Source organism: Olea europaea, chromosome 1 (assembly GCF_002742605.1).
Source record: "Olea europaea var. sylvestris chromosome 1, O_europaea_v1, whole genome shotgun sequence".
NCBI lineage: Eukaryota > Viridiplantae > Streptophyta > Magnoliopsida > Lamiales > Oleaceae > Olea > Olea europaea.
The window spans coordinates 2,813,440-2,824,408 of NC_036237.1; the positions used below are offsets into that span (position 1 = coordinate 2,813,440).

Genomic DNA, 10,969 nt, shown 5'->3' on the forward strand with positions numbered 1-10,969 from the left:
ATAGGAATAATCAAACGAGAGAGATGAAAAATATGAGAAAATCACGAAGAACATCGAATTATTTCCATATCGTTAACAGTTCAAAATGTTACAATCCTGTTTCTTAAAAATCTTTATCGAGTTGACAAGTAATAATATTTTTGTGTGAACAAATAATAATAAAAAATTAATTTTAATGATTAATCATTTTTAATTAACTGGAAAGACAACCCTATGTCTTGTTATTACATATTTGACTAAAATCAAATTTCAAATTTCAAAAAGAATCATTTATGGTAGAAAATATTTATTTAAAATTCACTTATAAGAAATCTTTTAGAAATTGCCAAACACCAGATCCTTTGTACCCACCGTTGACGCTACCACCATTGCTGCCACTGCCTACTTCGAGAGCATAAATACTTACCTTGTTCACCCTAATTGTCCCAAACCCGCCGCCGCGGCTTCATAAAACTTACTCGAGAGGATGTCGGTATCCGCCGCCGTAGAAAGAACGCTGTTCAAAGACAAAAATGGCGGAGCAACGCATTTCTCAATCATCAAACACCGTTTCTTAAGCTGCTTAATCTGGCAAGCACTTCATTCCACTCTTTTACTTTTTCTCTCCAAAACCCTTTTCCTTTCCCCCTTTACTCGATCCCCTTATACTCCCAATTTCCTTTCCCTCTTCTATTTTCTTTCCTTCCACTTCTCTCTTCTCCTCTTCGCAATTTCCGTCTTCTTCCTCTCTTCCCCGAACCCACATCCCTCCGCTTCTCCATTCGACCTCCTCCTCAGCTTGGCTCGGCTTCTTTTCATTTCCAGGGGCTCGGCTGAGCCGGAACTAAGGAGAAAAATTCGGGTGTCACTGAGCTATGTTCTGTTTGTGAGCTTGTGCGCTGAGGCGGGGGCAGTTTCCTTAATTTGCGTGTGCTGGGGTTGTGACGTTTACAACGTAGAATCGAGGTCTAGATGGTATTTTGTTTATGGAAAGTTGGGGTTCAGAGGTTTTGTGGTGGGATTTTTCTATGGGTTGCACTATGTGTGTAAGCAGCGCTGGCTCTTGCGGTTTCCGATTATTCAGGTAACTATGCTTTTGATTTACGGGCATAACAGTTGATTTGAAGTATAGCACCGGTCTTACTAGATATATAATGTTGAATCAAAAAGGGCGTTCTATTGTGATGAAATTGTGAAGAAAAAAATGATAAATATTATGAACTTTTATCTCAATAATGAAATTACAAGTTTAGTAACCATATATTATCAAAGTAACCTTTATCTCAATAATAGATGTATAAGGTTGAATAATGCCTGCTAACAAAAGATAAATTTGAAGGGGTATTTATATAGAATTGTATTTCATCAGGTAAGAGTTAAGAATATATTTCCATCTATTATGTTTTATGGAAATGAATGAAATTATATACATTCTCTCATATGATGTATCCATAGTTCCGGTTTAGAATCTGTAATGTAATGTTTTGATTGTAGATGTTTAGTAACCATCTATCATCAAAATAATCTTTAGCATCTGCATCTTATGTTTAGCTTTTAGTCTATTGGCAATACTTTTTTAATCTTTCCATGAATTTGTTTGATTTCCCAATCACATGTAAAAGGAAAGGAGGGGAGGGGAGGGGAGGGGAGGATTGAATACATGCCTGTTTGTCGAATAAAATTCTATAGGATGTTCTGTGTGCGAAACCCTTCCAGTTGTAAAAGGCTAATGCTGTTCAATTTTCATTTTATTTGTTTTCCTGTGGTTTTGTATGGTTACAGAAGCAAAACCAGTCCTATGGGATCTCCCTTCAAAATTTATTTTGTAATGCTTGAACTGAAGATAGATTCACAAAGCCTATGTTTGGCTCATGTTAATATACTGTTTATAAACACCCAAGCCACTTTTAGCCACACTTTACAAGGGACCCACTAGATCAACTAACTATCCACCACTTATTTCTATCTATTTATAATTTAAACCGCTTATATACATTTCCCAAACATACTCTAAGATTATTTTGTCTTGCTAAGAAGATTTTGATTTACTATATCATCAAGAACTGCAATTTCATTTCATGTGATTTACTTTCTAGTAAGTAATAACATATCTGTTACATCATATCTACTGTCGACAGCGTCCTCCTTTCTTCAGCTTCAAGATAGGTCTTCCCTTAGCTGTTGGGCAAGCTTTAAAGTTTTCAGCTGCTGGTTACCTGTTATCAGGCGTGCTAGCTTTTTTCCTACCTAACGGATATACAAGTCAGGATACAACAGGAAAGTTCATCAGCGAGCAGATTATCTTCTACATTGGAAGCTTTGTAGCGATTCTTTGTTGGGAATTAAGTCATCATTTACATCAGGTTTCTTCCTTAGTCGACTTGTTTTGTTAAAATCTTTTTGCCTTGAAACTTTTGAATTTTATTTATTTATTTATTTATTTTCCATTGTAGCCTAGGAAAACATCTCAAGTTGTGATCCCATTGTGACTCCATTTATTTGCATGCGTAAATAATATCTCACTATTTAGGTGATACACACGAAGAGGTTTGTATTTGCACCCCCAAAAGGCTCAGCTGCGGCAGAAACAAATCCAAGTGAACTGCTTCTTGACACTCTTGAGGAGAGCACACCAAAATCTCTTTTGCATCATCTTGCTTATCTTGATCTATGTATGTTATGTGAAAGTAATGTTGATACATGGCGCCGAGCGGCATTCTTTGAAGAGACTGGCACTACTTATAAAAGAGTTATAGCTGTATGCCTGAGGCCTCTGGAACAGCTAACTCTAAAGCTAAATGAAAGTCTAGATAGTTCTTCAATTGAGAACTCCTTCCAGCTGTCCAGCCAGTTACATACACCCGCAATGGGACCTGAATATTCTAAAGTCTGTGAATCATTTTACGACATACAGGTAGAATCTTAATACTAATATTGTCATGTTGATTTGTTCAAGAAATGAAAACTTGTTCATATGATTCTCTGTTTATATTTCAGGGAATTGATATTTACTATGTTTTATGCTGAGTAATATCTATAAAATTTGTGGACAAATCTTATCTTCACATTTGTTTGAGATTCTCTATTCTTTTATATGCAAGTAACTCGCATGCTAGAAATATGATGTGTTCTTTCGACTGCTTACTAATGTACATGCATTATGTTTCTAACTGAACATTCTCCATTTTTCAGTTATTTTATTTCTTTCGTGATTTCAATTTCTCATCACATTTTTTAAAAATAATTATGTACTCAGAACCTAGCGTTAATTTTATCTACTTCACAACATGTTCATTATGTCTGTCAAATGAAAATAGTTTCTGCTCAGTTTTTTCATTTTGGTTTCATTTCTCTTATCTGTAATGCAGATACATTTAGACCATAAGGTTGTCACTGTTTGGTAACTTGTAGACGTCGAGGGAAAATTATCAAATTAGTGAATTTGGATTCTTAAACAATCGTCACAGAGTGATGTAGAGGAACATGTTAATAGTTTGTGATGATATATGTAAAACTAAAAGAGACAAATACCCTATGTCTAGAATATGAGAAAAGAAACTACTTTTTTCTGTTATTGGGAAGTTCTTAAGGTTGCGTTGAGTGTTAACTACACGCTTCAGTTTTACTATTCTTTGAAATACTTGGGATATACATTTTTGCTTTCAGTCCTGAACTCAGAGGTTATGTTCTCAGACTTGAGAAAGACAAAAATAATATGCCGTTTACTCTGCTTTACTGTGTTGTAAACTTCTAGATAGATTGCACCACCTGGGAATAAAGAATAATCACAGCTAACTGTTGCTTCACTATGTTCCAGCTATGTACCTGGTGTGCCCGGATTGTTTCATCGTTGACTGCACGTTCACACAAGGAGGACAGATTTGGGATTGCTCAACTCTCTGGAAGTAATGGTGCTGTTATCTCCTCCTTATTATCTTGTTTGCTGGCTGTTGAAACCCTCATGGGAAAGAAGACCCACTTACAGTCCCCACGTCAGCTGATGGGTCCTGCTGAAATTAGATGGGCAACAGTAAGCACACAGAGAACAGACTCTACCATAGGTGCCACAGGAAAAAGAAGGGAGAGCCCTTTTTATGCCAAAGCATATGGAATCGCTGATATTTTGCGGACTTCAATGTACTGCGTTGTATCTGCCTTCCATGATGAGATGCTCAACAGTTCAAAAGCAGGACATCTTGAGAAGGATTGGGTCATTAGTGGTAAGCCTCTCTATGGAACCCGTGAGCTCCTTTTACAGAAATTGCTTCTTTTCTTGGATTACCAAGCTTAGCCTGTGGCTCAATTAATGATGATTATCCTCTCATTCCATGTGGATACAAATTTTGAATTGTAACTTTTCGGGATTCTTGCAATGAGTTAATTTGAGGGTTTAAAAAAAAAAAGAGAGAGAGAGAGAGGCAGGCAGTATACCGTGTAATCCATTTCTCTTGAATACTCACCAAAAGTTCCATCGATCTGTGATTATATGGTATAATTTCAGAATGTTAACCAAGCTTTTGTTTTTGGCCATGGACATTTCGTAATTTCTTGGAAGTATATACTAGTATTATTGCACTCTTTATTGTGGGAAAATGAGTGTCTTAGCAGCCGGCAGGTCATTCTCAAGATTGAGGTACTTGGTAGATATTGTTATTGCTCAAAAACCTGCATGTGTTCTAAGGGCTTCTTCTATTCATTTACATATCAATCAAAGTCTCTTGCTTTTTTCTCTTTCATTTGTCAATGGGTTTTCTCGTTAAATGAGATTTTTCGAGAAAACATGTGGTCATTTGTATTGTTGATTTGTTCTCCACCCTCCCCAGTGCACGATTTTTAATTGACCGCTATAAATGTGGATAAATCCATCAAGTGTCAAGTTAGGCTGCAGTGATCCCTTGTTCTCATAGTCTTTTTCATAATATTTTGATTTAAGTGGTGAACACGTATTGCTATTGCCAAGGCATATATGTAGGTTATTGTACATCATCATGCATTCTACAAACCGCCACCAAATAATAAATCTTAAGGTGTCCCCTGAAAAGGGCAAAAATTCTTATTCTTGTGGAAGGGATGGAAGTAGGAGAAATTGATGTCAAGTCCATGCTGAGTCAGTTTTTATCCGAGCAAAAGGGCAACAAGTGGAATTGTTGTTTGTTTTTATATTCTTTCTTTTTTTTATCGGTACATGTAAATTTCATTGATCAAAAATTCATGTACAATTACACCGGGCAAATCAAAAGTCAAAAGATTTACAAACGACAAAGATCTATCAACACAACAAAAAATGAACCAAAATATTAGGATACAAAGAATACATGATTTTGTATATACGTGTTTTAATCCGTTTTGCTATGCTATGCTATGCACATGTGGCGTAAGATGTTCAAAAAAATTTCTATTTCGAGTCATCCATATGTAGTAAGTTGTACTTGCAAGAGCAATTTTCTTCACTTTACTATGTCAAGATGTCCTCTTTTTTATCCACTTCAATGCGTTACCAATCGTAATCGTTGATCTAGTAATGCCAAGCCATAATCTTTTCTGTGTCCAAATGGAGGAGCTCAATGAACATTGAAAGAAAAAGTGTTGAACCGTTTCAGTAGACGATTCATATAGATCACAAGTTCCATTAATATTAAGTTGCACCAACTTGTCTTTTGTTAGGATCTTAGCTTGAGCACTTAGCCATAGGATAAACAAGTGCTTTGGAGTGATAAAGGATTTCCACACATCAACAGCCCATGTTTTCCGTTCACCTTTAAGTTTGAAATGCTCATACGCGAGGAGACTTTAAAAACTGTCTAGAAATCCAAATTTGCAATCTATCTATTTTATCTTGTTCGTTCCCGATGGCCTGCATCGAGACGTCCCTCGTTTCCAGTAGTTTTTTGATAAGTGGAGAGTCATCTTTCTTGGCTATCTTCTCCCAAACAAATGCACCATGTAGGTAGACATGGTTAACCCATCTAACCCACAGTGTATCCTTTTTTTCATGAATGTTCCGTAGGGATTTTGCAAGCAATGCTGAATTCCAGCATTTTATGTCTCTAAAACCAAGTCCCCCTTCCGATTTCGGTAGACACAAATTTTTCCAAGCTACCAAAGGCTTCTTAGCATCCCAAAGGAAGTTTCGACATAGTGTAATGATCCTCGAAGTGACTGTAGCAGGAATTGGAAAGATAGACAACCAAAAACACTCTACTACTTGAAGTACCGTCCGTAATAATTCTGCTCTTCCAGTGTATGAGAGTGAAGATGCTATCCAAGCACTCATGTAGGCTGAAATCTTGTCTAAAAGAGGTGCAAAATAGCTGACTTTTAGCTTTCCGGCAGCAAGCAAGATACTCAAATAACGAAACGGCATCAAACTTTTCGGAATACTTGTCAACTCTTGAATTTCTTCCAACTCGTGTCCCTGAATACCAATTGTAAATAAACTTGATTTCATGGTGTTCATTTGAAGTCTCGAAGAATCTCCAAATTTAGCCAAGCATTCCATTAAAATGCGAACTGATATAACATCCCCTCTTGCGAAAAGCATCAAATCATCAGCAAATGCAAGATGTGTAATCTTTAGTAGACCACATTTAGGGTGGAAATTAAACTCACTATTATCAGTTGCAACTTTCAACATTCTTGAGAAATATTCAAGACATAGCACAAACAAGAAGGGGGAGAGAGGATCTCCTTGCCGAAGTCCCATTCTGCCTCTAATGAAACTATGTAAACTACCATTTAATGCAATGGAGTATGAGGCGTAGTGATGCATTCCATTACCCAATCAATAAATCTTGGAGGGAAATTCAACCCAATAAGGATGTCTTTCAGGCAATCCCAACTTACCGAGTCATATGCTTTACGAAGATCAACTTTTAAAAGACATCTAGGAGAGACTCGCTTCAGATTATATTGTCTCAACAATTCTTGTGCAAGATGTATATTTTCCGTCATACTTCGTCCCTTGATGAATGCGGCCTGTGCATACTTTGTTTTATGGAAGAATTGTTCGAGACAAGGAAACAAATATTCACATATCGACTAGACTTGGGATATGGATAGTTTTGAATTGATAAAGAGATGGGACATGTACATCGAATTGAGATGAATTATTAGCTAGTAACTAGAGTAGTTGCATAATTCTTTCTTAGTCGGATTGCGACCTTTGTCTTTTAGAACCTTCTTCTAGTGCTGACAAAGTGGGTGGTAAAGACTCAAAAGAACCTATAAAACTAGCGACTCCCCATAAACCAGAAGAAGAAGAGGAAGAATAGTTCAATGCTATCCATGAAGAAATGGGCTATCCATGAAGACATGGGAGGAATAGAACTGGGCAAGGAGGTACTGAAGTAACATAAGTGGATTTTAGGTACAATTCATCATCTTTTCACTTCTTCTTTATATACTTTGAATACATGTTAGAACTTTAGTTGCTGCAGTTGCTTCAAAAGAAGACTGGAAGAGCTAGAAGAAGAGGAAGAATAGTTCAATGCTATCCATGAAGAAATGGGCTATCCATGAAGACATGGGAGGAATAGAACTGGGCAAGGAGGTACTGAAGTAACATAAGTGGATTTTAGGTACAATTCATCGTCTTTTCACTTCTTCTTTATATACTTTGAATACATGTTAGAACTTTAGTTGCTGCAGTTGCTTCAAAAGAAGACTGGAAGAGCTAAAGTACAAGTATGTTAATGTAATTGATGAAAAGAAATATGCAGCTTTAATAGATGTTTTCTTACATAGGATTTAAGAAAACAAACATGACGAAACATGTACTATGATTCCTGTCATAAAATTTGACAGTTTTTCACGCCGAAGGCTCGACTAGTGACAAGAATATAACATAGGAAATTGCTAAACAGTGCTATTATATACTATCATCTGGTAATTTTTGAATAGCTTTACTTGTCTTGGCTGTTACTAGAATTTAAGTGAGGCCCACAACTGAACAGATCCATTTTCTTGACTCTATTCCACAACCTGGAAGCTCTTGCACCTTCAACACCACCATCTTGATGCTTGAAGTCTTTCTTCACATTGGCAGCTGCACTTGCACGCACTTTAAAGCAGTCATCCAAACTCACCTGATCTTTAGTCTTGCCATTCGTTTTCTTACCCTTGTTCTTCTTTTCATCTTGTTTAACAAGTTGTTCATAATACTCTTTATTTCTCTTCTCCAATCCATATATCTGCCCCTGCAGATCTTCAATCTTTCGACTCAGCACGAATACCCTGTGATCCTCCCTCGTCTTCAATAGACACCTTGCTAGCTCGGCAGCCTTCCTCTTCATAAACAGAGATTCTGATACTAACCCTTTGTTTTCTTCTGCCAATGCAGACAATCTGTATCCCAACGTCGCATTATCGTTCAGTAGTATTGACCTTTCCGACTCGAGCACATCCAACAAGTTCTTCTGTAGCTCTATCTTCCTTTCTGATTCGCTAGACCTCTTCTCTGCAACACTAAGCTCGTTCGATAGAATCTCGTAGTCCACCAAGTTCATAACCATGTCGGCTAATAGCATTTCGACGTCCACTTTGGCTGGAAGTGGAAAAGGAAGCTGAAAAGATAATGTACTTGCTGTGTCCGAATCAATGACTTCCCCCGGGTCTCCCTGATCAGACCGTTCATTTTCATCGAAATTCGAGGGTGAAGAACGACTACTACGTCGATGAGTGTTCTTGGCAAGTGATTTGCAATAACGATCTGCCAAAGAGAGGTAGTCGTTGTACAAGTCTTGAAGCAATGCCAGCAGCTGAGGCCTTTGGTGATAGTAGGCATTGGCCCTTTCTGCAAAACTATCAGCACTGTCTTCTTTAGGGATTTTCGATATCAGCATCTTCATCCTCTCATCCAAATCTGAATAGCCCCACATTTTTAATTAGATGATAATCTTGGCTTTATTTGTATAATTTTGGAAATTTGAATTTTAACTAGAACACATTTTTTTCCCCAAATAATTAACGTTCATTATCATGAATGGACATGTCCTGGATATCAAACAGCAGTGGCAGAAATGGGCCCAATGTGACAAGGAAGTCAAATCGAACATGAAAATCAATGTTTGTGTGGAAAAAAATGCTCGTACAGATGAACAATCTTGTGACTTTTCCAACCGGTTAAAAAGGTAAAAACTTTGGCCTTATCTATCTAAATGGGTCGGGTATGTGACAGAAATGGGCTAAAAACAGCTTTATAGTTTGTATAAGAATGACATATTCGAATCAAATTGTTTCTGCAAAATCAGGGGGATGTGGTTTGGGAAAATGGTTCAAATTTTGAAACTAGAAAGGGGCAGTTGGAGGGAATTGGTCTTTGCAGGCTTTTTGAATTGAACTTTTCTGGGTCATACTTTCGAGTTGAAAGTGCCCAGAATAATCTGATGCACTCAAAGCCAAAAAGAGGAAAGCAGGGCAAGGTTTCATTTTCATTTTCTGGGGACCCACATTTCAATCAAATTCAAATCATGTATAGATTTTCATAGAATTACCATGCAGTAAAATATGTGATAAGAAAAAAGTAAATAATTTTTTACCAGCAATTGTGCAAAGAAGCCAGGATGGTATAATGAAACTTCCACGGCGTGACAGTGAATCAGAGGAGGCAGCCTCTGTACCACCATTTTTCTCTACCTTCTTCATTTTTGCTACCATTTTCGAAGACAAAACCGGACCTACAACACCAGAAAATTAATGCATGCATGCACCAAACTGACCTATCATAATTAATGCTATATAGTATATCCGTACAATAGATAATAATTAGTAAATTAGTCTTTTCAAATGGTGAAGGAGTAAGATTAGTATAAGTGCAAGTGCAAATATCAATAAATGATAGCGTCTGCAGTAGTTAATACTATACAATTATGATTAAGAACAGCATTGAAGAAGTTAATGAGACACAGCAAGTATAAAATATCACAGCATTCAATATTATTGAAAAAAATACTGCAAATTGCACAGAAGCTTATTTCATGTTTAATCTTGTTAGACGCCAAGTGCGTGTGCGTGTGCGTGTGTGTTCTTGGACAGTATTTTTTTCCAGAAAACAGGGGAATTCTGGTGAACAAAACAACCCTGAAATTCAACTAAAATCTTGGGGGAAAAACTGTGGACAGAAGTCTGAACGAAGAATGCAAAAGGATGCAGCTTGAATTCTTCAGTGATAAATTCATACCTTAACTTTTTTGGGAATCGGACTGGAAAAACACGCACAACACACAGTGCAGACTGCGGATGAGGTTTATATAGAAAGGATGAGAGGAGGATGTAAATTGCAAAGCAGGTTTGCTAAGACAGATTTGAGTTTCGGCAAATCCATAAATGACACGTACAAAAGTAATAGGCATGGCCTACTACTTTCGAATAGAGCCTAAAAATGAGCAGGCGTTGGGGTTTAAATGAAGATATGAAATAAAGGTGTCATTTTTTTATTTTTATTTATTATTATTATTATTTTTTTGTCATTTTTCATTATTGGTATCATGGTATGATGGACCGAGCTACATAGTCTGCACAGGTGATCGCAAGGTTGACATAATACACACATGGGGTCATGGTTATTTTATTCATGTGGGACCCACGTCAGCCATATGAAGGTGCGGACCGCGTGGCAGTGGTGGATTTAGTAGGTGGCCGCCCTAGCTGGATTCGTCGGGGAGAATTTTTTTTTGTTTGTAATAGATAAAAATTTTAGGTTATGTAATTGGTAACTTATTTTATTTTCAAACCTCTCTTCTACTTAGTTGGTTAGAGCTCCTTTTTATATATTGTGAGTCTTGGGTTCGATTCCTTCCCCTCCATTCCATTGTGTAAAATTTTTATTTCTACAATATTTATCAAAATTGATTTCCTAAAAAAAGAATTCGAACCTATAACTTTTAAAGTTAGGATGATTGGAAGCTTAACCATCATGGTAATGGTTGAATTTTAAATCTAAATTTAACAAATTAATATATGTTAAGATTTTACAAAAGATTTTTTTTTTTTT

The 10,969-nt window shown here is 36.7% G+C and overlaps 2 protein-coding genes across 2 annotated transcripts; one reads left to right on the plus strand and one right to left on the minus strand.

Annotated features, from left to right (window-relative positions):
- Positions 1 to 318: 318 nt before the first annotated feature.
- Positions 319 to 4,518, plus strand: LOC111371559. The gene is made up of 4 exons (XM_022993648.1): positions 319 to 1,063; positions 2,118 to 2,342; positions 2,510 to 2,893; positions 3,797 to 4,518. The coding sequence occupies exons 1-4, from the start codon at positions 467 to 469 to the stop codon at positions 4,268 to 4,270; spliced, it is 1,680 nt and encodes a 559-aa protein (XP_022849416.1). The 5' UTR covers positions 319 to 466; the 3' UTR covers positions 4,271 to 4,518.
- A 3,139-nt stretch (positions 4,519 to 7,657) lies between these two features.
- LOC111371637 (kinase-interacting family protein-like) lies at positions 7,658 to 10,337 on the minus strand. Its single transcript, XM_022993755.1, has 3 exons — positions 10,157 to 10,337; positions 9,516 to 9,653; positions 7,658 to 8,839 (listed from the first exon to the last, which is right to left on the minus strand). The coding sequence occupies exons 2-3, from the start codon at positions 9,631 to 9,633 to the stop codon at positions 7,881 to 7,883; spliced, it is 1,077 nt and encodes a 358-aa protein (XP_022849523.1). The 5' UTR covers positions 9,634 to 9,653; positions 10,157 to 10,337; the 3' UTR covers positions 7,658 to 7,880.
- Between the last annotated feature and the right edge of the window lie 632 nt (positions 10,338 to 10,969).